Here is a 26,079-nt window from a genome sequence, read left to right as displayed (position 1 = left end):
TGCAATATACAAGCCTTCTGTTTGACCCCAAGTAGCTTCACTGAACATGATCTGTTTTAAAATAAGGTTTCTCCTCCGATTTCGCAATAATCTAATATTTATTTTACCCCATTTGCTGAGGTTCTTAGCAAATAAATATTTCAGTAATTACTAACCCAGAAAAACAAAATCTCATTGAACACTAATTATTATATGTCAGCGATTCTTCTGTTACTCTCCCCCTGAATGTGTTGTTTTAAATATTCGCTTTAATTTCAGGTTTTCAGCCGTCACATGCTGCAAACAGCTGACAGGCGACTCTTACTTCTGATTAAAGGTGTTCGGGTCGCAGCAGCTCCTGTGGCGTGAATATCATTAGAATAAAGTCAGCAGCAATTAGCTTTTCACACGTCGTGGAAGAGCCTGAGGAGGAAGAAGAAGAACTTGGAGAAAAGCGCACATGCTTTGGAAAACACAGCGCAGATGCTAAATTCACCCCGAGTCCTTTTCTTCACGACGCACAAAGATGTGACGTCACTGACACGTTTTAACCATATCCGCATAATTATATGCATAAAATCTGAGTAAGTCTGAAAACTCACCAATTTTAAGATTAATCTTAACATTTTCTAGAAAAATATTTTCTGAGTTTCAAAAGTAGAAAAAAATCCCAACATTTTAAAAAATTGACACTTTTGAAACTCAGAAATTTTCAAGTTTGAGTTTAACCTAAAAAATACAGATTTTTTTCTATAACAATTTTTTTACTTTTCAAACTCAGACATGTCTTTGCTTTTCCTAGAATTTTTCAGAGATTAATTTCACAATTTTTGAGTTTTTTTTTGTGCAGATATATTCCTTTTTGTTTTCTTTGTACAATCGCACTATAATACACCGTCTATCAGTCTGAATGTAAAAAGCTGGAAAAATAAACATCTTTTTTTTTTTTTACAGCAGTTAAAATATTTTAATTCATTAATTTCTTACTTAGCTTACGAAGGTTAATTTTTTTAAACAACTTTTTCTGACCTCATTAGAGATGAAATTTGCTTTGAGCATTTTTCAAGTCTGGAAAAGTATGAAAAATATGAAACTGTGTATTTAAAAATACAAAAAGTTCTAACAGTTGTGTAACTGTTAGAACTCCTCACAATTTGATTTTAACGTCATAACCTTCAGATCTTAAGTCATTCCAAAGATATTTAAGGCCAGTTTCACAGCTTTTTAGACGACTTTAAACATGAAAATACTGAACAATGAACTAAATCTGCTTATTTTAGTACAGAAAACTCAGGAATATGACTGTATTTTTTTAACCTGATGTGAAGAAAAGACCATTCACTACAACATATTCCCTAATTAAGTTTTTTTTTAAAGAATTTGTTGTAGCCAAAGAAAATCTTTTACGCCAACATTAGCTGCAGTGGTTGCTGCCGTGACTGGAGCTGTTTGATGCTGCAGGTGGTTTCTGTGAACTCCTTGTAAAGCTGCAGGATTAAAGGTTTGCTTCTCTTGATTTCAGATTCCACAAAGGGGGAAGATTTTCTCTGGAGTTGCTTTAAAATATTCATAAAAAAGGAGAGCGGAGAGCCGCAGGGTGCAGAGCGGACTGATGAGATAAATTACTGAGCGGCTTCCAGGAATCTGCTTCTGCTGCTGGTAATGATCACTACTGACCCTCAGAGGCAAAACAGAGACCAGAAACAGAGATTTAAATTTAGGATGTTCAAGAAGTGACAGAAAATCTTAAAACGGGAGAAAAACTAGAAGAAAACAACATCCTGCAAAAACACAAAATCCTACCAAGTATTTCTAGTAGAAATATCTCAGTGCACTTGAAATAAGACAAAACTAACTCAGAAGTAACTTCTCTGCAAAATACAGGAGTTTGTTTTAAGTCAATAATTTATTAATATTGATGAAAAAGTTCTAGTTCAACTGGCAGATTCTTCCACTTACAACAAGACATTTTTCCTGTTAGGAGTGAAATAATCTGCCAGTGGAACTAAAACATTTAGTCAGTTTTCAGAAATCATTTACTTAAAACAAGCTGGTATATTTTGCTGAAAAGTTATTTCTAAGTTAGTTTTTCAAAAATCATTCTTAGATAATGAGATTTTAGTCAGTTTTTTTTTCATAATGAGCCTTTTAAGAGCCTGTGTCACTTTATGTCCAAAATAGCTGCTGCTGCTCCCCTCCTCCCCCCCCCCGCCCCCCGCCCACTCCACTACATGTTTACAGTTGCACTGAAAATGGCTGCAAACAGAAGGGCAATTATACAACCATACATCTTTGAGAAGCATTAGTGGAGCCTCGTGCACAACCAACAAAAATGCACCAAGTGATTTCTGGACGGTAAGTCAACAGGAAAACAAACTTTTGTTCTATTCCAGTACAACTCATACAGCGGTGAAACGTGCTGGAGCTCCATTTGGGTTGCTAGGCAACGGGCAGAATTCTGCTGGGGTTGCTAGGCAACGGGGCAGTGCCTGCTGATTTGCAATGTTACACTCTGGAGGTTTTTGAAACGTTTTTCAAACCAAAAAAGCATTAAATTAGTGCCAAAAAACAGTTGGGTGTGTTTTAAGTGCTTGGTTTGTCTTTAGAAGCAGTTTAGACCAAAATGTACAAAAATGCTCAAAATGTGAATTTTGCATTATAGCTTCAATTTAAGGTCTATGTTCTGCGATTTGTATAACATATGTTTCATATGTTTCCTGGAAGAGTAGGGCTCCAGAGCTGGTCCTGCCTTTGGGATGTGACTGATTTCAGCATTTCAGTCGTCTCTACGTCCAGAAATTATTCACTGGATTATGTGAAAATGCAGCAGAATCTCAGCAGGTTTCTAACAGGATGAGGAACCTGAACCACCAGCAACTAGCCTGGTTCACTGCTGCAATTTACCAGAAGAAGAAGAATTTCTCAGATTTTTCCTGTCCTGGTGGATTTGTTTCTGGCTTTACAGAAATGTTTCTCAGTCCTGGTCCTCATGTTTCCCATCTAAAACATGTTTTTGATGTTTCCCTTCTGCCACACACCTGGATTGAATATGTGGGTGATTAACAGGCATCTGCCTGTTAATCTGCCTGTTAATCACCGTCATGAATCAGCTGTTCTGGAATAGAAACACATCTAGAACATGCAGAGCAGGGCGGCCTGCTTTACAGGAACAAATCTGAGAGCTCAGGAATTTTAATCCATTGTAACTTCCTGCATCTGAGCATTTTCCCCCAATAAGTCACGATAAAGCGGAAAAATTAAGAAGTGACTCTGCGTTGCGGCTGCAGGCGGATTAAAGATGCTAATAAGTAGGTCTGTAATAAACATACAGTTTTCTGCTAAACACAAAGTTTCAGTTACATCGTCAGCAGCAACATTTCACCATAAACATGTCATAAAAACGTCGGACAGGAAACCATCGCTTTGACTGTGTGGTGAGAAACTCTAAAAATTCATCCTGCTGATGGGAATGAGGTCAGACTGGAAACTGCTTCTTGAAGTTTCTCACCGCGTGTATGAAGAGATTAGGAGGAAATCTGCATAAACAAGCAAGAACTCCCACAAAAAGGAGAAAAAGTTGAAACCAAACATCATAAAATATGTTTACTGCAGCTGTAAATCTTTGTTCTCTCCTGACTTTTTGTACGTTTTTTTGAAGCAGCTTCAAATCTGAGCAGTTTTTCATCTTCTCCAGGGATTTTATCATAAGATTTGCAGCTTTAGGTAAACAACACTTTTAATGAAATAAAACCTTTTCAGATAAAACACAGATTTTAATAATTCATTCTGATTTTGAGTCAGAAAAACCTAAAGTAGGACAGAATTATGTTGAAGGTGTGTTTTGAGTCAATAATTTTCTAATATTGACAAAAATTAGTATCTATATTGACAGTTTGGCAGAAAACATTTCATTTTCTATTTAAAATAGAAAATGTATTTCTTGCTAACTAAACATTTAGCTTCAAGCTTAATATTCAGTTTAAAAACTAAATGTTTAGTTATATTTGTAAACTTTTTATAAGTTTTTTTTTGCAGTTCATAAAAAAACATGGATGTCACTTAAATTGATAAGTTTATGATTTAAGTGATTTGTTTTGCAGAAATAATTTAAGGGACATCCAAACAAACAGAGCTACAAATCAAACAGTTAAATTTGATTAAGCAAATGTGTTAAAAAAAAATACAGAAAATACTGGCAGAGAATTAGCAGAACAAAAAATGGATTTTCACCATAATTTAACAGTTTATCATGTTAAATTTATTCACTTTTCTGTTAATACAAAACTGACACTTTCTGTATCCCTACAGAAAGTTTGAAAACATTCAAAAACATTAATAGGAAGAAGAAAATTTAGGAAAAACACTCTTTAAAAGTTTTAACGGAAAGTTTATTCATAGTTCTATGGCATATTTACCCATTTTTTTGTATATTTTTTACAGTGTGTGTTGAAACTTATGTCAGAACCCAGTTTTAATTTTCTTCTGGTGTAAAACCAAAGTTAAGCTGAGTTAAAAATTCATCAGTTTTTCCTGTTACGTTCATTTTCTCGGCTGATCTGAGAGGCTCTGGCGCCGCCTGCTGGTCGGAAACCCAAACTGCAGCTCTCCTTCTCCAACCTGTGAAACAATAAGTTCGGAAAAATTTCCCAGCAGCCTCGGGCCGAGTGTTGCATGTTCATAATGAATGAGCTTCATGTGGCTCTATGAGCTTGTTGTTCCCACACAGATGGGGACAGAGCCGCCTTGTCCACATGTGAAGCCGTTAGCGTTCCGCTTTGTGCCGCCTTATTATTACTGCCAGGTACCAGACCGGGAGGGCAGAGAGGAAAACCGCTCCGGCTGTTTACTCTGTTTATGTCAGAACCAGAATAAGGAAGATGGGCCGGATCAACAGGAAGTGGTTTTGTTTTTGTTCAGATGCTTAATTTTATTTGCAAAATCGATCTAAATTTCATGCTGAAGCTGCTTGAAGGTGAATTTTCTGCACACTGTGAAGGATGGAAAGGATTTTCCTGGTTGCAAAATGAGCCCAAAGTATGATAGTTCCACCACCGTGCTTTACAGTTGGAGAAGTTTATTTTAGTTGCCCTTTAAACTACAAAATATAAAAAAGAACATAAGGAAACATTTAGTTATTGAGTTTGCCTAAATATATAATTTGAAGCTAAATATTGAGCTAGAAACCTAAATATTTACCTTCAAATTAAATACCTAGCTCACCAACTAAATATTTAGTTTCTAAAATAGATATTTACTTCCAATCTAAATATTTAGTTAGCAAGCTAAAACCTGCTAAATACTTAGCTCCAAGTTAAAAAGTTTAACTTGGAGCTAACTGTATGTAAACATATGGTTTATGAACTAAATACTTATTGGAATCTCAATATTTACTTAGCAAGAAAACTAAATATTTAGCTTCTCAGTAAATACTTAGTAAGTAAACATTTAGTTTTTAAACTGAATATTAAGCTTGAAGCTAAATGTTTAGTTAGCAAGAAAGTTAAATATTTAGCTTGAAAGTACATATTTAACTTGTTAAATAAATATTCATTTATTAAACTGAATAAATAACTTGAAGCTAAATATTTAAGTTGAGGGTATATATTTAGCAAGCTACAAATTTAGCTTCATGCTAAATAATTAGTGTGAAGCAAAATATTTAGTTTCCTGACTAAATATTTAGCCCCAAAGTAAATATTTAGATTAATAACTATTTATTTAGTATTAATTAATATTCTGTTTAAAAACTAAATGCTTCGGTTGAAGCTAAATATTTAGAATCAGCCAAAAATGTTGAGCTTTCCAGATAAATGTTTAGCTTGAGACAAAAAATTTAGTTAGAAAGCTACATCTCTAGCACAAATAAATATTTAGGTTCCTAGCTAAATATTTAGTTTACCAACTAAATGTTTAACTTCCAAGCTAAATATTTAGCTTGCTAATTCAACATTTAGTTTGGAACTGTGGCCTTTATAAATTAATGAATGATGTGGTGAGAATATGTGTCTCTAAGACAGGGGTCACCAACTCCAGTCCTCCAGGGCTACCAGTCCTCCAGGGCTACCAGTCCTCCAGGGCTACCAGTCCTCCAGGGCTACCAGTCCTCCAGGGCTACCAGTCCTCCAGGGCTACTAGTCCTCCAGGGCTACCAGTCCTCCAGGGCTACTAGTCCTCCAGGGCTACCAGTCCTCCAGGGCTACCAGTCCTCCAGGGCTACCAGTCCTCCAGGGCTACCAGTCCTCCAGGGCTACTAGTCCTCCAGGGCTACCAGTCCTCCAGGGCTACTTGTCCTCCAGGGCTACCAGTCCTCCAAGGCTACTAGTCCTCCAGGGCTACTAGTCCTCCAGGGCTACCAGTCCTCCAGGGCTACCATCCTGTAACTTTCAGATGCGTCTCTGCTCAAACACACCTGGATAAAATAAACTGCTCGTTTCCAGCCTATTGCAGAGAGGAATGAATGCTGGTGAGAGAAGTCAGACATTTTGGAGCAGAGGTGAATCTAAAAGTTGCAGGATGGTAGCCCTGGAGGACTGGTAGCCCTGGAGGACAGGTAGCCCTGGAGGACTGGTAGCCCTGGAGGACAGGTAGCCCTGGAGGACTGGTAGCCCTGGAGGACAGGTAGCCCTGGAGGACTGGTAGCCCTGGAGGACAGGTAGCCCTGGAGGACTGGTAGCCCTGGAGGACAGGTAGCCCTGGAGGACTGGAGTTGGTGACCCCTGCTCTAAGAAGAAGCAAAGTGTAATAAAATCAACATGAGGATGGTAAACAACACAGCTGAGGGAAAGGGGGAGGAGCTGCGTCTCAAAGGCGGAGCTTAGTTCAACCAGGTGTTTTGCACAGCTGAATGGTTGCCATGGAGATTAAAGGATTTCTCAAACATGCATGAAAGAATCAAGGCAATACTCCAGGTGTATTTTTAATGAGAGAATTACATGATTTTACGTGACACTGCCCCTTTAAGTAAGGCTTTCTCCAACTGGACTGGTGTGATGTTGGGATCTTTAAACTAACAGGAAACTTGGCCAAATTGTCACCAGGGTTTCAAAATAAAAGAGGGAGCTAAGAAAATGTCTGTGAAAGCAGACAATACTTGAGCGCGTCAGGAATGTTTCCAGCTGGTGACATTCCTCTGCAGGCTAAAGGAGATGCAGCTATTCCAGTGGGAGGCTGGGAGCCTGCTGCTGGCAGAGAGCGGCCCTGAGATGAAGTCACAAACATCGCGACTGTAGTCGACTCCCACTCCCCCCGGCAGCACAGACAGGCCATTATGTGGCCCGGTACCAGCTGGTACCACGGCCGCCTCGTCCTGCTCTGGGCTTCATTCGCCGCTGCCTCTGGAACATGGAACTGAAATCCAAGAAGCAACCTGCGGACGTTCTGCTCGGATGCATCGTCGCCTTCTGCTTCTCCACGCCGTGCTGGGCTCAGAGACGTGAGTACCGACGACCTCTGACCTTTAAAACTTCTCTACAGAGCAAGTCTTCTAAAACCAAAACCTTCTCGGATGAAGCGAAACAGCAAATTTACTTTGCTATTTTTTGTCTGAGTTCAGTTAAATTCGGATTAATTCACTTTTCTTTTAAATTGTTGGAGCTGGACTCTCTTTTTTAGTGTATATGGTTCACTGCAAAAACACAAAACCTTTACCAAGTATTTTCTGCCTGTATCTGATTTCACCGTAAATACGACAAAAGTAAGTCTTCAGGAAAATATATGAGCTGGTTTTAAGCAAATTAAAAAAATTCAGCTCAGTTCAAAAACACTTTTTTGATCCCAAAGGGAAATTAAATGATTCAATTATTATTGATTTTAAAAAACAGATTAGTTATTATTTAACCTGGTGTCATCTACCAGTGGAACTAGTACATTTTTAAAATCAGTATTAAGGAATTATTCACTTAAAACAGTTGTAAGTTAGTTTTGTCTTATTTCTAGTGCAGTAAGATATTTGCACTAATTTATAATATTTTATTTAAAAACTGTTTTTCCATTTTAAAAGTGAAATAATCTAACAGATTTTTTCTTTAAAAACTTTTTTAAAAGAAATTATTTATTTCCTTCTGAACAAATTTTATGGCTCCAATTTAGCTCCATAGAGACACTGAAATTTGTACAAGTTCAACTGGATTCAATCTGTTGATTTATACTGGTTCTGATGTTTATTGGTTCTGCTGTTTACTGGTTCTGCTGTTTACTGGTTCTGCTGATGTTTACTGGTTCTGCTGTTTACTGGTTCTGATGTTTACTGGTTCTGATGTTTACTGGTTCGGTTGTTTACTGGTTCTGATGTTTACTGGTTCTGATGTTTACTGGTTCTGCTGTTTACTGGTTCTGATGTTTACTGGTTCTGCTGATGTTTACTGGTTCTGCTGTTTACTGGTTCTGATGCTTACTGGTTCTGCTGTTTACTGGTTCTGCTGATGTTTACTGGTTCTGCTGTTTACTGGTTCTGATGTTTACTGGTTCTGCTGATGTTTACTGGTTCTGCTGTTTACTGGTTCTGATGTTTACTGGTTCTGATGTTTACTGGTTCGGTTGTTTACTGGTTCTGATGTTTACTGGTTCTGATGTTTACTGGTTCTGCTGTTTACTGGTTCTGATGTTTACTGGTTCTGCTGATGTTTACTGGTTCTGCTGTTTACTGGTTCTGATGCTTACTGGTTCTGCTGTTTAATGGTTCTGCTGTTTACTGGTTCTGCTGTTTACTGGTTCTGATGTTTACTGGTTCTGTTGTTTAATGGTTCTGCTGTTTACTGGTTCTGATGTTTACTGGTTCTGATGTTTACTGGTTCTGATGATGTTTACTGGTTCTGATATGTTTACTGGTTCTGCTGTTTAATGGTTCTGCTGTTTACTGGTTCTGCTGTTTACTGGTTCTGCTGTTTACTGGTTCTGCTGCTTACTGGTTCTGCTGTTTACTGGTTCTGCTGTTTAATGGTTCTGCTGTTTACTGGTTCTGCTGTTTACTGGTTCTGCTGATGTTTACTGGTTCTGCTGTTTACTGGTTCTGCTGTTTAATGGTTCTGCTGCTTACTGGTTCTGCTGCTTACTGGTTCTGCTGTTTAATGGTTCTGCTGTTTACTGGTTCTGCTGTTTACTGGTTCTGCTGTTTACTGGTTCTGCTGATGTTTACTGGTTCTGCTGTTTACTGGTTCTGCTGTTTACTGGTTCTGCTGATGTTTACTGGTTCTGCTGTTTACTGGTTCTGCTGTTTACTGGTTCTGCTGATGTTTACTGGTTCTGCTGATGTTTACTGGTTCTGCTGTTTACTGGTTCTGCTGTTTACTGGTTCTGCTGTTTAATGGTTCTGCTGATGTTTACTGGTTCTGCTGTTTACTGGTTCTGCTGTTTACTGGTTCTGCTGTTTACTGGTTCTGGTCCCGTTCCCAGTCTGCACGGTGCCGCCCGGCCCGGTAACCATCCCTGAAAACAACACGGCCGACATCCAGGTGGTGAAGATCATCTCCAGCAGCGATGCCACTCTGAGCGTCTCGGTGAACCCGGAGGATCTTTTCTACGTCAAAGGCAACGTCCTGATGGTGAAGAAAGGCCTGGATTACGAGGTAAAAACAATAATAATCCCCCCAGATTATCAGGTAGTAATAATAAAACCTTTTCACAGTTTGGTAAATGTACAGTAACCAGGTGTTCTGGTGTTCCAGTCGCTGTCCAGTCCCACTCTGGTGGTTTGGGTGAGGTGCAGCAAAGCCGGCTCCAGATCTGTGAGTAAAACCAGCAACACGCTAAATGTTCCCTGTTCTGGATCAGCTGGCGCTGAACTCTACATCCTCCAGAACTCGCTGTTCGTCTCCTCTGCAGGTGAACGAGTCTGTGGAGGTTCTGGTGGAAAACGTGAACGATAATCCTCCGAACTTCGCCCAGAACCACTACGTTCTGGACGTGAACGAGGTGGACGGCGCTTTTCTCCGACATGTTGGTGAAACGTTTCCGCTCTAACTCTGGTGTTTCCTGCAGCTCGCTCCAGTGAACTCCAGCGTCGGACTCATAGAAGCAACGGATGTTGATTCAGAGCCGCTTTATTATCGCTTAGAGTCTGCAACTGTACGGTTTCCCTCATTCTTACTGCTGTTTTTATTATTCATTTAACAAAAAATGGTTTTTGTGCCTTAACATCTCTTTCCTCAGTCTTCTTCTGGTTATTTGTGTCAACAATGTGGATTAAAGCACTGGCATATTGCTATATATATATATATATATATATATATATATATATATATATATATATATATATATATATATATGTTATTTTTTGCTGCATGAAAAGGGAAATAAAATGCTAATTAAAGGTGCAGTATGTAACTTTATAAAAATGTTTTATATTTGTTAAAATGGTCATGACAGTTTTAACAAACTCTTCTCCATGAGTTATTATTACCATCTCAAGCAATGCATCGTTCCCGACCAAAAACAGCCAATCAGAGCCAGTAGGAGGGTCTTAGTGCTATCAATCACCCTCATGTACTCGCTGCTAAATGAGCTAATGGCAGAGAAACAACTTAACGTTACAGGTGAACGATTTATCTACAGTCATCAGTGTCTATGCTAACTAGCTTAGCATCGACAACAAGATCTGCTAACAGCAGAATCAATCAATCAATCAAATTTTATTCGTATAGCACATTTCAGCAGCAAGGCATTTCAAAGTGCTTTACATAATTAAAATAAAAACAGCATGTGAGAAAGAGGTTTAAAAAACATCATTAAAACGTAAACAGTGTGAAAGAGAAATAAAAAGCTGTAGAACTTTAGTTGAGACGCCGTCAACTGGGACTCCAGGGAGGAGCGATGAGCAGCACCACACAAGATAGTGATTGACAGCACTAAGACCCGCCTCCTAGCTCTGATTGGTCCTCTAAAAGTTACATACTGTGACTTTAATGCTGTAAAGTAACAATATCTCTGAAAACAGGAAATGTTACCACAATCTGTCAGATTTGGAAAATTATCCAGTTGAGATGTGGATAATTTCCTCCCAGTGCTGCAGAAAATCAAACTGCGTTTAAACAATTTGTTATTATGATGATTATTATTACTGGATCTGACAGATTTCAGCTAGTTTTTAATTCCCCTTTAAGGTGTAAAATGATTTGAAACAATTAATCTTTCTTGCTTATCGTTCTAACTGACAATATTTGACACAAACTCCTCAGGAGAAATATTTCCGTCTGGAGAACATCAACACACCAAAGATCCTGGTGAAAAGCCTCCTGGACTACGATGTGGTGCAGAAGGTCTCTCTGGTGTTGCACGTCCAGGTACAGGAAGGACGCTCATCTGTTTTTCTTTTTGTTGTTCCCTGACGTTGACCTTCCACTCCCAGGACACGTTCAACGGCTCGGCCTCCAATGAGCCGTTCTTCACCTCCGTGGCCATGATCACGGTCCAGGTGAGGGACGTGGACAACCGGCCACCCTGGTTCCAGCCGTGTCTCAGGACAAACTTAGGACTGGCCAAGCTTTGCGTCAGTGGCGGCTACAGAGGCAAAGTCAACCTGACCGAGAAGGAAGTGAGTTTGTACAGCAAATATCAACGCTAGACGCAGTCTTATAATATCACAGCATCTCTATTTAAAACAAAAATGTACAAAGGTTTACTTTTCTTGTGGATTTTCACGCAAACTTTAAGATATGATGTTTGGGTGATGGAATATCACAACTTGGAAAAACCATGCTGATGTCATTTTGTGGGTGACCATTACTGTCTGGAACATGTGTGTAGCGCTCGTACAAAACATTAAATAATTTTGTATATAATGTTAAATTTTCATAAAACTTTACAAAAAAACAAAACAAAAAAAAAAACTAACAAATTGGACTTAGTTCACCTGAAAGGGTTAAAACTAAAATCTGAAACAAAATGTGAGAAACAAATATAATTAAAATGGTTTCATTTCAATCTGCAGATCATATTGTGGTAAGTGATTTTCTGTTTTTTAGTTTTTAATATTTGTAAAATATGATGAAGTTTGACTCTAACTTTAGCGACCAGCTAAAAAGGAAGCAGGAAGTTGTTTGTTTTAGCAAAAGGCCACTGGATGGTTTCTACTGGCTGGAATCAGTTTGAGTCCAGTTCTGTTTTCACCACTGACGATTTCAATCAACTTTCAATTATATCCACTGTGAACAAATATGATTATACTGACAATATTTGATTAGGGTCCAGAATCTGAATGGTTTAATTCTGAGATCGTAAACGAAACCAGACTGATTTCGAACAGGAAGGCCCGTTGGTTCTGGAGCCCGGTCCAGTTTTCGCCAGAGACGGAGACAAGAACCGCAGCGAGCCGATCAGCTACAGGATACTACGAGGTTAGACGCAAGAGACTAACTTGGGTTTATTTTTTATTTTTCAGGTCTCATCTTTTGACTTGATACTGAATAACTTTATAAAAAGTGTTTAATTTATTTTTCTACAATTCAATAAAAATATGGATTCATTAAGAATGAACAGTTCTGAGGTTAAAAACATACAAAATATAATTTTTTTATACATAATATAAACAGATACATCAGAATCTCTTGGTATTAGTGAATTGTAAGTAAAAATATGTCAGCATTTTCTTTTTCCCTGCTTTGGGGGCACTTAGTGAAAGTAATAATAAACATTTTGAACATCTTCTCTCATCTCTTTAAAGTATCAAATGGTAAAAATATTTAATGGGGTTAAATTTTACCTAAATGAAGTTATTAAATAAGTTAAAATTCCTAACCCACCTTCTTAAATTTGTTTAAGTTAAAGCAAAACTATCCAGATGAGTAAATAAACAGAAATTATTTTTGCTTTCTTGTCTTGATCAGAAATTTCAGTAAAATATCTTTACATAAATATATTTTATTTAGGAATTAGATTTAGTACAACCAAATAAAACAAATAAATTAAGAAGCTAAAAACGTGGCAGCTGGTGCTAACTCGTTATGCTAAGCTAGCTGGCATCAACTTTTCTCTAGATTTAAAAACGGTTTAAGTCAGCTCATTAAATATGACAAAACTTATTAGTTACTTAAAGAAAAACAATAAACTTGTTTTTTTAAATTCACTAATGTTTCAAAAGATTTTAAAAAGAATCCAGATTTTAACAATTAGCTTTAGCTCATTAGCTTAGTAGCTACTAGCCAAAATCTTTGTTTTTCTCAATATTACCATAAATACATGTGTTCAGTTATTTTTTGGCATGTAAAAATCAGTTTTATTAGTTTGTTATATTTGAGTTTTCAGGGAAGTTTTAGATGTTTTTAGTGATGTTTTCTTTCATCATCAGGAAATGAAGGGAACATATTCCAAATTGATGAAGACACGGGGAACATTACAATGACCAAAGCTGCAGATATCGTTGGCCCGATCATTCTGACAATCCTGGTAAAACGGGGAAAAACGTTTTTCTGGGGATTGTTTAAAAAACATCCAACAATGGGAAGCTCTGATTTTGAAGGAGTTTTCCTCCGTTTCAGGCTTCGCAGGTGAACAACAGGGATCAGTTTGCAGTGACGCAGGTGACCATAGAGGTGATGAAGAAGAGCAGGAACCCTCCGCGCTTTGAGAAGGAGCGATTCGAGGGATTTATCTACAGCAACTCCATCCCAGAGAGCATGATACTCCGAGACCGGACCACCAACAGACCCTTCAGGGTCCGAGCCCGCGACGAAGACTTCGCAAGTGTAAGTGACCCCCATTCATACACACTCTTTACAGTCTGTTTTAATGAGTGCACACTTTATGATCCACATGTTTTGTGGCTAATTAACGCCTTTGTTTGGTGTTTTTCAGGGTGTGAACCCCGACATGAAGTATGAGGTTCAGTACAGCAGCTACGTCAACGTGACTCCCGACGGCTTCGTGATTCTGAAGAGAGTGGTGAAGACGGAGTCCTTCGCCCTTCAGGTGACCCACGATGGCCAATGTAGAGGAGTACATTCCTGCCAAAAAAGTCAGAAAGTTTGAGATTCATCTCAGAAAGTTTCTCGAAAAAAAATAATTCTGAACTGGAAAAGCAATAATAATAATAAAGCTAGAAAAACACACATTTTGATCAAATTTTCTCAGATATTTTAGAAAAATTTTTGGAAATTTCCATTTTTATTTCTAGAAAATTTCAGTTTCTTCTAGCAAATTTGCAACTTTTCTAACCCAGAAATGTTTGTGTCTTTTTTCCTACAATGTTTTTGATTTTTTTTCTGGCACATTTGCAACTTTTCAATCAGAGAAATGTAAAAAAAAATTCTAGAAAATTTGAGACTAATCTAAAAATTTCTTGACTTTTTGTATGTTTTTCTAGTAACTTTACCACTTTTCAAACTCAGAAATTTCAGTTTTCTCTAGAAAACCTGTTTTCTAGCAATTTTTAAACTTTTTGAACTCAAAACTTTATATATTTTTTCTAGATTATGAGATTTTTCCAGAAAATCTAAAAGATTTTTTTGGCACAAATGTACTCCGTAATGGCGCTCATACGCCGTCCAGCTCGTTGCTGCCAGGAGACTCTTTTTGCTGTAATTGTTGTAAATGTTGTGGCTGCAGCTCAGAGCCGTGGATTCGACCACAGGAGAGTTTGGGACGGCAGCGCTCTCTGTTCAAGTCATACCTGGTAACACAGAAGCACTGAAAGTTCAGCTCTAGTTTAGTCTGGAGTGAATCGCTGAGCCCTGCTGTTTGTCTGCAGCCGTGGCCGTCCCGTCTCCGTCGAACATCGGCTATCGGCCCGGCGACATGGCGCTGCTCGGTCTCATCATGGCGGCTCTCCTGATTCTCTCCCTCATCGTGATTGGCTTCTTGATTTCACGCCTGTGGAAGGAAAACACGAGTCTCGAGAAAATTTGTGAGGTCAGTTTGCAAAATCCAAAAGACAGAAGAACCGTGAAAAATATTCCCAGGCGTTTTCTTCAGACTTTGTTCTCCAGAGTTTCTGAAAAGTTTTTTGGACTTTGTTTGCTTTTTCTGTCCTCAAACTAAAACTCAAATATTTGGCTCTCTGGAAACAAAATATAAACTTTCGCAGAATAGAAAATAAAACGATTAAAATTAATATACTGGCTGGACCTAAATCCTGTGGAAAACATTTCTGTAGAGAAGAAAAAAAAATCAAAATGTACAATTTTTCTTTCATTTCATAAATGTTCCCAATTTTACAACGAGGTATAGGGCATGGCGAGTAAAAAATATACAAGATTAAAGTTATAAAATTACAGTCATAACATCACAAGAGGAAAGTCATGACTTTATTCTTCTAGTATGACTTTATTGTATTATTTTGACTATTCCCGTAATATGACTTAATTATTGTGCAACTTTATTCTTGTAATACGACTATTTTTGTAAAACTTTGACTTTAATCGTACCATTTGGACTATTTTCATAATTTTATGACTATTCTCGTAATATGACTTTATTCTCATACAAATTAATTTTTCTTAGTATGGCCCTAATACTCCGTTGTAGAATTTGAAGGTTTTTTAAAATTTGCCTTAAAAAGTTGAACTTATTTTTTACCAATATTGTGGAGAGGTTAACGCGGGGCCCCTGTGTTGACCCCTGCAGTGCCTGGGCCCCTGCCTGCGGTCCGACCGGCCTCGGTCCGGCCACAGAGACTCCCTCCAGTTCACCAACGACGGATTCCAGAACGAGGCCGACCCGAGCCGAGGCAAACGCTGGAACGTGGTGCCCCGGCGGAGCACCTTCCCCCAGCCCCGGAGCCGCATCCTGCCCCTGGAGAGGCGGAGCCGCCACTGCTCCACCTGCGGCGTCTACGCCAACCACGTCACCAAGGGGAGCCCGTCGGTGCGGCGGAGCAGGAGCGACGGCGACGAGTACGGCATGAGGTCCATCCTGTCCAAGCAGCGCCGCAAGGAGGGGCAGAAGACGGTGTGGTTCAAGGAGAGCGAGGATTCTTCGGACATCGAGGTGGAGATCATCCCCGACTCGGTGGGCCGGGTGGAGGAGGAGACGGAGGAGGAGTTGGAGGTGGAGATGGACGGGGTGGTGAGAGACCCCGCCGCCCCGCTCAGAGACCCGGACACGGAGAACCAGAGCGACGAGCCGGATCCGGGAGACGGCTCGGAGAAGGAGAAGGAGGAGGAGCGCTGAGGTCAGACTGAGCTGAACGTTGCTGGTTCTGATACAGTTCAGACTCTGGTTCCAGGACGGCGTTCCCAGGATTCCCAGAGCTGCTTCCAAACAGGAACCCACAGATCGGAGCAGTTTTTATCCGGAGGTCCTGAAACGCAGCGTCACCGACCAGAAACGCTCGTTAGCGAGTTCAAGATAACCTGGGACGCCGCTTTCCTCAAAGTGTTGGGAGACTATTTTTATAATAAAAAAACAAAACAAAAAGGAGCTGAAGGATTTATTTATGGCAGCTCAGGTGCAAAAACACTCAACTAAACATTTCTTGTTAACAGTCTAAACTGATTGCGTGATAAATTGGTGTGTAATTTTTTCCCCCTTTTGATTCATTTTTTAAGGCAGCAGAAAATAAATTCCTAATTCATTGTTGAACAAATCATTTGATGCCATTTGATGCTTTTTTCCTAAGTTTAAAAGCAAATGGAGTGGTTTGGAGTGACTAAAGTGAAAAATTAAAAAATGTGCAGAGAAACTGAAAATGATTCCACGTTGGGAGGCATTTTGTTGGGAGTTCATCAGTAGGAAAAATATTTTTAAAAATCCCCAAAGAGGAGTTGGAATGAGTTCCCAGCAGACCCGTTTGACCAACCTCCAGTTCGTCATCTGGACAGTTTTGGTTCGGTTGCAGTGAACTCTGGTTCGGTTCGAATGCATGTGAACGCCAAGCAGACCAGAGATCGCTCCAAAAGCAGGAAGTGGACAGCAGCGCTGCGGCAGAAACGGCTCATCCTCTGAATAAATACCAGGTTATTTAAACTCCTGAACAGAACCAGAACACAAGATGTTCCTTTAAAAAATGTTTATTGAGCCCAATCACCTCAACAAAAACATCAGTAGTAAAACCATCTTCTACTTAAAACACCAATTAATACATTTTAAAACAAATCCCTGATTAAGACGGAAAAGAAAATTACTTGGATGTCTCAAAAAGCAGAATCGATACCGTAGCACAACTCATCACATCCAGGTTCTGTTTCACGCTCCATCAGAACCGGTCCAGACTCCTCATCAGTGCATGTTTGCTCTAAAGTCTATGGTTAGGTACATTTTGATCAGAGGAACAGGAAACAAGCAGCTCAGATCCGGAGCGTCCTGTTCGGCAGGTGCAGGATGCGTCTTTACTTGGATTTGGCGAAGCCGACCCGGTTGTTCTGGCGGTCGAACACGGTGTAGTACTGACCGATGAAAACGTCTCCCAGGATCCACAGCGGCCCGGCGGGGGGAGGGATGTCCAACGCCATGAAGCCGCTCAGACAGATCGTCTTCCCAGCCTGACTCTCCTGCAGGACGGAGGGCAAAATGTTAACCGTGTTACCCGTTACGCTTCCCTGAACCTGCTAGCATCCATACAAAACATTTTCTGTGCAAATTCATTTTTAGATATTTTAATTCGGTTTTCCTTCCAGAATGAGTCGTTTTAGGGCCTCTTGACACTTTAGATCCAAATGAGCTGCTGCTGGCCACGCCCTCTAAACTCAACGTTTACACTCGCACCTTAAAATGGCTCTTTAAGGAGGCTCCACTTCTGCTTTTCAAACAAAAATGCAGGAAGTCATTTCTGGATGGTAACACTTGACTTTTCCAGCAGCCATTGTACAGCACATAGAACTGTAAAACTAGCTGACCAAACATGCCTGAGCTCCGCTTGGGTTGCAATGCGAGGGGTGGAACTCGGCTGGGGTTGCTAGGTAACGGGCGGAACTCGGGTGGGGTTGCTAGGTAACAGGCAGTGCCTGCTGATTTGTGATGTTACATTCTTGAGGTTTTTGAAAAATTTGAGACACCAAAAACAACTTATAGCTAAAAAAAAAATACTGTTTTTTTTTTAAAGCATTTAGGCTGTTTGAGAAGCAGTGGAGACAAACATGGAAGTACAAAAGTTGCACAAATGTGAATTTTGTATAATGGGTCCCCTTTAATGTCCTGTGAGTAAATCTGACAGAAGGAGCAGAGTAACTTCTCTCTCCTAACAGACCTGCCTGCTTTCAGCTTCAGAGCTGCTTGTTCTGTCGTTAATGATTCAGAGTCGGTGTGTTTGTTTGGTACCGTCGCCCCCTGCTGGTTCACTCACCTTGAGGATGTACTGGTCTCCGGTCAGACTGTAGGTCTGTCCGCCGATGTTGAAGGTGATGATGGGCAGCGTTGGGACCTTTTCACAGGGCACCATGTACTGAAACGCATTAAAATAAAAAATGTTTAGTGGTCAGAAGGTACATTTATTTTTAATTTAATGAATTTTGTGGCCTGTCAGTGGTTTAAATTGGCCAGTTTTGCCCTCTGAAACAAAAAGAAAAATATTGGACATCACTAGTATAAATCCAAACCCAAAATAAACGGAGAGTATCTTCTGAGGTTCTCAGAGGCTTAAAATGTTTTACAGACATGAAAATGAAGAATTATTCTCCGTGTGTGTTATAAAAACCACAAAAAAAATTCACTGAAACTTGTAACACGACAAAATGTGAAATCGTGTGAAACTTGTGAGTTAAATTGAGAGAACAGCAACGGTCTTCGTTAACTTGTCGTTTCCTCACCTCTCCCTGGATGAGCGGCAGCGCGCCGATGGCTTTCTGCAGAGCTTTGACCTCGGCAGCCGGGCCGGTGATCAGAGACGTCCCGGTGTCCACGATGGCCTCACAGCCACCTTTACACAAACTCAGCTGGCTGCCGATCGCCATCCTGGAACAACAGAACATTAAAACCACTTTACTTTCCCCATCAGCAAATAAAGTGCCATAAAATATTAAATGTTTTTGTTGCATTTCTAAAAGATCAAAGAAATATTAGTGCAAAAACACCAATATTATATTACAGTTAAGAGCCATTAAACATAATTTAAACCAACAATGCAGCAGCTCCTGATCAGGTTTGAGGTCAAACTTCCAACTATGTGAAAAAATAAAATGTTTAAAAGAGGACAGGGTTAACAGTTTGGTTTTATTTTGTTGTGAGCTTTTGTTCGTCCAATTCTTAGTTTTTAGAGTGCTTGCTGGTCGTTATTAGTCAAATATTGTTTAGTCTTTTACTGTAAACATTTTGTAGCCTAGCATGGGAGCCGTAATTTGCCGACAGCCGACGTAAACTGCTTGTGTGGGGGAAAAAAAGATTCTAAAACAGAAAAAGGAAGGGCATTTCTATAATTTCATAATGTTTTAGTTTCATAAATGCATTAGTTAGTTTTCCCTACTAATCTCAGTTTTATTTCAGTTAGAAGGTTGTCTGGGTTTCAGTTTTCGTTAGCTTTAATTAACTAATAACTTTCTTAAAGGACCCAACCTTTGGGCTGGTCATCTTAAATGAAGCATAAACAAAACCTGATTTAGTTTAACTTTGGGGACTGCTGTGCAGGTTTGTGTGATTCTGACCCGTCCATGTGGACCTGCCAGTAGGCCTGCCGGCTGATGTTGACATAGTGGAAATCTCCGCTGTAATATTTCGGGTCGGTTCCTCCCAGCAGCAGCTCGCCTCCCGGCTCCGTTTCTGGGTTCCTGAGCAGAGCAAAAAAAAAAAAAAGTTTATAATTTCATCAAAATTAGCCATTTACACAACTTTTCTATACACAACAGCGTCCATTGTATCAACACTAATAATGATTCTCAGTAAAGTTAAATTACTATAAACTTTAAGACAGTTGCAATAATTATGATTAAGAAGATGAACATTGTCCAAAAATATAACCAGTTTTTAAATGGGGAAAAAAAACAGATGAGTTATATTTGGCTAAATTTTACATGATGAAAAAAAACCTGCTCAGATTTGTCCGTTTAGGTTTTAAGCTCAAAATTAAAGTTTTTATCTCTGTGGCACCACTAGAGGGCGCTGGTGCACCATCTACCTGCTGAAAGCTGGAGAACAAGGAGTTCAAGATTCTCAGATCTGCATTCATTTTGTTTTTATGGGGTTAAAATGTGAACCTGTCCATCTATAAATCATGATTTCATCACCGGCTGCAGCTTTGTAAGAATCAGTAGAAATTAACTGACATATTTGACTTTAAAGCAGGGGTACCCAAAGTGGGTCCTGGAGGCCCGGCATCCTGCATGTTTCCGTTCTCTCCCTAGTGGTTGTAACAACCTCCTCAGCATGTCAGTGTTCCTCTTAGGCCTCTGATGAGCCATCATTTGATGCAGGTGTGTAAAACCAGGGAGACTAAAACATGCAGGACGCCTCCAGGACCCACTTTGGGGACCCCTGCTTTAAAGCAACATTTCACAAGACAGACAACCTATTAGTTTGGAAATTATTACTAGAGATGCAAATCTTTCAGTGTCCAGAGACTCAGTTCCGATGTTTAGTTTGCTTTTCAGTATGTAACCAATACAAAAAAATGTTTTTTTTTTCATATTTGTTAAAATTGTCACCATGAAGGTTTAATAAGAGACTCTGAAAAGATCGATCTCCAACCAAGTCTGAACTTTACATTACTGACCAACTCGCATACCAAATGGAGCCTTTATTCATCATTTGCACATCAAGATGTTTGATTCCTGTGAAGAAAACCATCCGTCTCACCTGTTCAGGTAGAAGGAGAAGACGTTCTGCTCCACCTTCTTCTGGCTCATGATGTTATCGAACACAGGAACCACGCCGTCCACAGAGATCCGGGGGTACGCCATACCCAGGATCCCGTCGAACTTGGCTGCAATGAAGGCGATGCCGGGCTGCTTGATGGCTTCGCCGAACAGCTGCTTCTCCACGGCGATGTCGCCGATCTGAGGGGAGAGCCGAGTCAGCGGGTTTCACACGGCAACGGCTCGACTCTGATCTACGGCCAAGTAACAGGGCCACGCGACGAAAATATGATTCAATTACGAGAAGCATTAGTTTTATGAGAAGCTGTAGTGTTACGAAATGGTACAACTTTACTCTCGCATGAGTGCATTCTCATATTTTCGTAGCGTGGCCCCGATACTCGCTGTACTGATCCGATCCGCAGTAGGCGGAGCTTACGGTGCAGGTATCCTGGCTGAGGTATCCGGACAAACTGCCGGATCCATACTGGATGGCGAAGGCGGTGCCGTTCTTCACATATGTGGTGGATTTAGCGGAGTTATATTTGTGGTGAAGCACTGAAAGGAAAACAGACGGTTAAATTCCCGGTTTGTTCCGGGTTTGGAGTCGGAGGAGACGGACTCACGGCAGGCGATGTCCAGCAGGGAGCAGTGAACGGAGGGGACCCACAGGTTGGACGAGCCGGTGTCAAACACCACCGTGAACGGCTGGGGAGGCGTGCCCAGACTGATCTCCCCGTAATACTGAGCCTGGTCAGGGAAAACAAGGTCAGGCAAGGACAAACGGAGCAGGTTTAATAACCAGCCAGTTTGACCCATTTTCAGACGACGCGGGTCAAACCATTACAACATGAAGAGAAACTACAGAAAGGAAACGATTACTCATGACCGCCATCAGATTTCTGCTTCATGTGACCAAACGCTGCGTTTCTGTCGAGTCACGCTCAGAGTTTCTCAAACGCAAAATGCAGAAGTGGATTCGGATTTATTGTACGATTAGTTTTCACTTCTGCTTAAGTTTCCCAGAGAGCAGAGGATGCAACTCAGTCTGGGGAAAAAAAGAAGAAAAGTTTCTCTCTGCAGAATTACCCTGAAACGGCTTATATGGAGATAATCTGAAAATAAAAATTATGTTTAAATAGCAAGCTTAAGGCTAAACATGCATGAAGTTCTAACACTTTGTGGTAAAATACTAACCAAGCTTCATAATGAATATTTTAATAAGTGAGAATAACTTCAAGATGAGCTTAAAATAATAAAAAAAAGTTGTGCAACTTTAGTCATTTAATAAGATATTAATGTAAAGTTAATAAAATTACAAATTGTAGTTTAGAGTTGAACATTTAAAATAAAAAAACTTTAGAATTAGTTGCATTACTTCTACAATAAATACAATTTTGATTTTCTTAACGGTGGAACATGAGGACTTATAAACCGAGAGATTTATAAAAATCTCTTGTAAATAAATACATTTGTAGAAAATAGTTATGTATAAAGAAAAATTCAACGGACAAAAAAGTTTATACATTGCAGAAACTTAAAATTGATCATGTAAACAATCAATCTGATCACCTGATGTGTTTAGATAATTTTCAATATATTAGTCTTTATTATCAATGATCTACCTCAGTGTTTTATCCTGGCAGCTTTAAAATGCTGACAGGCCATAAAATTCATTAAGGAGAAAATGGAAACGTTGTGACTTTTTGTTTTACCTGCTGAATTTTTTTTTATCTTTTATGAAAATCTGTGCATCACTAAAGACCCAAAACATGAAAATGGCTTCAGATTGTTACCTTATTAAAAGAAAAGGAAAAAAAAAAAGAAAAAAGAATTTCCAAATTTTTTGGCTCAACTGTTTGTGGCCAATTTTTTTTTTTTAAACCATTATTGACTTGTGGGCCAAACAAAATACTTTCAGGGGCCACAAACTGCCCCCGAGCCACACTTTGGACACAACTGATCTACAAGTTGTGATCACCTATTGCTCTGCAGCCTCAGAGTAAACAACCAACCCGCTGATGGAGATCAGAAGCCGTCACACTTTCCCAGAGTTTCAACACTTTATCGGGCTTTCTGGAAACGTTGCATAATTCTGCAACAACAACAACCGAGCCGTTGTTCTTTCCTCCTGCAACTCGGCTGAAACTAAACGGCTGAAGGCTTTTCGGGCCGCAGCTTCAGAGAGGCAGACATGCTTACATCCAGGTAGTTCTTCAGCGTTTCTGGAGTGGGTCCATTACTGGACGGGAAGCCCAGGTTGTACTTCAGGGAGTGTCTGTCGGCCAGCAGCTCCTCAGCTCTTTTCCCCGAGTCGGTCAGTTCACGTCGGATTGAACGGAATTTCTTTAAGGGAATTCTGAACAGAACAAAAACAAAACAGGTTAAAAGTTTAATTTAGACAATTTAAACAGTCACGTTTTACTCCAGTTTCCACAATGAAGCAAAAGCTGAACAGACAGCAACATTTATGCCCAAGAAAACCAAAGATCTGATTTACTTCCTCCCACTTTATCCCCATGGTGCAACCTGCACTGCCCCCTTGTGGACGTCATTGCAATAAACGATATTATCTATTGCAATAACTTTCAAGTAATGTAATGGCAGGATAAGAACGAATTCTAAAGAACAATCTAAATTCTGATGAACATTTAACACTGGAACTGAAAAACATTTTAAATACCCAAAACAAAAACAACAAAATAGATTATGAAGTCTCTAATCAAAGTTGTCCTTCAAAATAATAATAAAGGTTTAGTTCAGACAAATTCACCAGAATGAATGAATCAATCAGAATGATCAATGTTACTGTGTTCAAAATGAACCAGGCTCCATAAAAACCAGGATAAAACACAAAACTAGAACTGCACCATTTCAGAGATTAGAATTGGTCAAAACTGGGCGATTTGTTTAACATTTTGAGTGGATGTGTTAGAGTGCATATTTTGTAACAACATTTTGACAGATCTTCATGTGTAGAGTTGCTTAGAGAAGCTTTTTGTGAAAACCACCATCACACCTTTAAAGCTACACATCTCTTCTTTTGTTTCAGGTTATAACTCGTCACAAAAACAGTCAAACCTGACTGAGAAACTAAACATTGTGTCATAAATAGAAAAACTACAACATGATAACCTGACTGCCATTTGCCCCCATTTTCACAGCTGACCCAGTTACTACACGCCTACAAGCAGTCAGCTGAAACTTTAGCTTCTTCAGTCAGGTGTTAAACAATAAAGATGATGTAATCATCATGAGATCAGCCTGAAGCCATTTTATTGTTCGGGTTCATGTTTTAAAAGTCGGCCACTCTGATAATAGCAACGTATAAAACAGTTTGGAAAGACCTTAAACCAGGAAATGTTTAGAAATGTGAGGTTTTTTTCCCCAGAGTAGAGCTGCTGCTTCTCTGCACCAAAAGGTTTCGAAGACGCACCGAACTAAACCCCAGCAGAAACAAAGAAGTATATAAATTATTGATTCTGAATTAGGTATAGCTTGGATCAGTGGGACTGCAGCCATTTCTGCTCGTATTGGTGGATTCAGTCACCGGCTGCACAGTCGCCTCTAGCAAACAGTTTTTAGTAGCTGCTGCAGTTCGTGGTTTTGAGACTTCCTGCTAAGATAAATGTGCAGAGAAGTCCATATCTACTTGCTAAATCAGTCATGTTACTCATTTTATTGCTTTATTGCAACTTTTGGTTTGACAAGAATAATTTTACTTTACCGTAAGAGGGGCAGAAATACGTTTTAATAACTTAAAAGTAGCCATGTACACACCAAAGATTATGAGTATTTGAAATTAATCAACAAATGGAAATAGCATTCATCTTAATTTAAAAATGAGATAATGGATGTTTGGATAAACAGCAGCTGAAAGCCTTTTGTTTCAAGGCAGAATATTCTGTCACTTTTATTACCATAAAGAGGACACACAAAAGAAATGTGTTTATTGAGAATCAGAATCTGCAACTTAATTTGTTTTCAGTGTAGATCACAATAATTGTCTAAACTTCACTTAATTTGTTGTTACCATAGTTACAATCTAATATGAGTTTAACCTTTTCTTTGTGTTTTAACTTCAGTTGGTTTGCAATTACATCTCAGCCAAATAACCAATTATTGATTATTTTAGGCTTAGCCAATTAAACTCAGACTCCTCTTCCAGATTACACCAAAGATGAATTGAACAACATTTGTGGTGGTGGTTTTAACAGGACATGGGGCCCTGAGCCCCTATAAACCTTGCTGTGGCCCTGGTTACAGTTTATTCTCATTATTAGTCACAGAAACACATTTTTAATCATCACACAAGATCTGTTAATGCCCTTTCAGATTAAAACTTGTGTACCAACATAATCGTTTTAGCAAATTTTGTCAAGAGATCCATTTCTAAGTAGGTCTAACTGGGAATAACCCAAGATGCAGGCACTGAATTTCCTGGAAAGATGGGTTAGAGGCTGGTACCATGGAGAGGGATTCCCATGATTCCCATTTGGACCCGGTACCTCAGTAACCAGACAACCGTAAATGACGCAGAGAATGGACCGATAACACCTTCTTGTGGGTGTTTTGCACCTCTAGATTGAAAATAAACACCCTATGCGCCCGTTATTGTAAATTCAAAACCTTATTTAGTTAAATACACCGAAATAGACTCTCCCCTTAAAGAATCACACCTGCTTGATGTTATTTAATCTACTTTATGCGTTTCTTTGTTGAAACTGTGAGATAAAGTGTCAGCTAACGGCTTCATGTCGCAAGATTAGCTGGGCTAGTTGAGACAAACAGCAGGTCAGGTGATCACAGAGGGAGACATTAGCAGACAAATCTTCTCCAAATAAAGCTTTAAAACCACCAGCGTGACCATTAATGTGGTTAACAACACAGTTAACCTTGTGTAAGTTGCTGCTAACGCTGTTAGCTCTAACTTTATAGATTTTAAGGTCGTTTTAAACTGATAGACTAAACGGATTAAATGTTTCTTTGTTTGTTTTTTTACTTACCGAACCAGGGCGTCATTCGTCAAGGCTAACGCCGCCAACACCAACACGACCAGGCTCCTCATTGTGCCAGAACCGGGACCAGCAGAACCACAATGACTGAGCACTTCGAGCTTGTTGTCGACAAACAGCCGAGTTTTATCAGCTGACCCAGTCAGCGTCACGTGCCTCCGGAACAGCACGGCGGTGACGTCACTAACGGTCCTTCTCCTTTTTTTTACTTCCTGTTTTAAGCTAAGGAAAAAAACCAGGGAAAATGCCAACAGGACGGCTAGAAAAAACATACAAAATTATGTGATTTAGAATATAACACAATCGTAAAGTAACAGCTAAAACAAATTAATTCTATTTTTTGTATGAAAACAGTAAACAGAATTAGCGAAAATACAGGCACAAAATAAAAATGCCATTTTCCAAATTTGGAAATATTCTTGAAAGAGAATATTTCC

General features: G+C 39.5%; 2 protein-coding genes across 2 annotated transcripts; one reads left to right on the top strand and one right to left on the bottom strand.

Annotated features, from left to right (window-relative positions):
* Positions 1 to 6,977: 6,977 nt before the first annotated feature.
* Positions 6,978 to 16,495, top strand: cdhr5a (cadherin-related family member 5a). The gene is made up of 14 exons (XM_014998317.2): positions 6,978 to 7,411; positions 9,370 to 9,542; positions 9,642 to 9,701; positions 9,799 to 9,888; positions 9,955 to 10,041; positions 11,151 to 11,255; positions 11,321 to 11,506; positions 12,218 to 12,308; positions 13,259 to 13,356; positions 13,449 to 13,655; positions 13,765 to 13,878; positions 14,515 to 14,581; positions 14,657 to 14,817; positions 15,532 to 16,495. The coding sequence occupies exons 1-14, from the start codon at positions 7,321 to 7,323 to the stop codon at positions 16,075 to 16,077; spliced, it is 2,076 nt and encodes a 691-aa protein (XP_014853803.2). The 5' UTR covers positions 6,978 to 7,320; the 3' UTR covers positions 16,078 to 16,495.
* Positions 16,496 to 16,900: 405 nt separating this feature from the next.
* On the bottom strand, positions 16,901 to 25,793 carry ctsd (cathepsin D). Its single transcript, XM_014998318.2, has 9 exons — positions 25,634 to 25,793; positions 22,830 to 22,986; positions 21,254 to 21,377; positions 21,067 to 21,185; positions 20,629 to 20,828; positions 19,482 to 19,604; positions 18,651 to 18,795; positions 18,188 to 18,286; positions 16,901 to 17,396 (listed from the first exon to the last, which is right to left on the bottom strand). Exons 1-9 carry the CDS (start codon positions 25,693 to 25,695, stop codon positions 17,235 to 17,237), a joined length of 1,191 nt encoding a protein of 396 aa, XP_014853804.1. The 5' UTR covers positions 25,696 to 25,793; the 3' UTR covers positions 16,901 to 17,234.
* Between the last annotated feature and the right edge of the window lie 286 nt (positions 25,794 to 26,079).

This window comes from Poecilia mexicana, unplaced genomic scaffold, assembly GCF_051168715.1.
Source record: "Poecilia mexicana isolate PSO_F unplaced genomic scaffold, ASM5116871v1 scaffold_3, whole genome shotgun sequence".
Taxonomy (NCBI): Eukaryota; Metazoa; Chordata; class Actinopteri; order Cyprinodontiformes; family Poeciliidae; genus Poecilia; species Poecilia mexicana.
The sequence above is the reverse complement of the archived record's forward strand: the minus strand, read 5'-3'. Positions and strand labels throughout refer to the sequence as shown.

Coding starts and splice junctions, on each gene's coding strand:
- cdhr5a (XM_014998317.2), top strand. CDS start 7,321: ATGGAACTGAAATCCAAGAAGCAACCTGCGGACGTTCTGCTCGGATGC. Junction 10,042..11,150: donor ATCGCTTAGAGTCTGCAACT/GTACGGTTTCCC, acceptor CAAACTCCTCAG/GAGAAATATTTCCGTCTGGA. Junction 11,256..11,320: donor CTCTGGTGTTGCACGTCCAG/GTACAGGAAGGA, acceptor TTCCACTCCCAG/GACACGTTCAACGGCTCGGC.
- ctsd (XM_014998318.2), bottom strand. CDS start 25,695: ATGAGGAGCCTGGTCGTGTTGGTGTTGGCGGCGTTAGCCTTGACGAAT. Junction 18,796..19,481: donor TGGCAGGTCCACATGGACGG/GTCAGAATCACA, acceptor CTGTTGTTCCAG/GATGGCGATCGGCAGCCAGC. Junction 18,287..18,650: donor TGCCGCTCATCCAGGGAGAG/GTGAGGAAACGA, acceptor AATGCGTTTCAG/TACATGGTGCCCTGTGAAAA.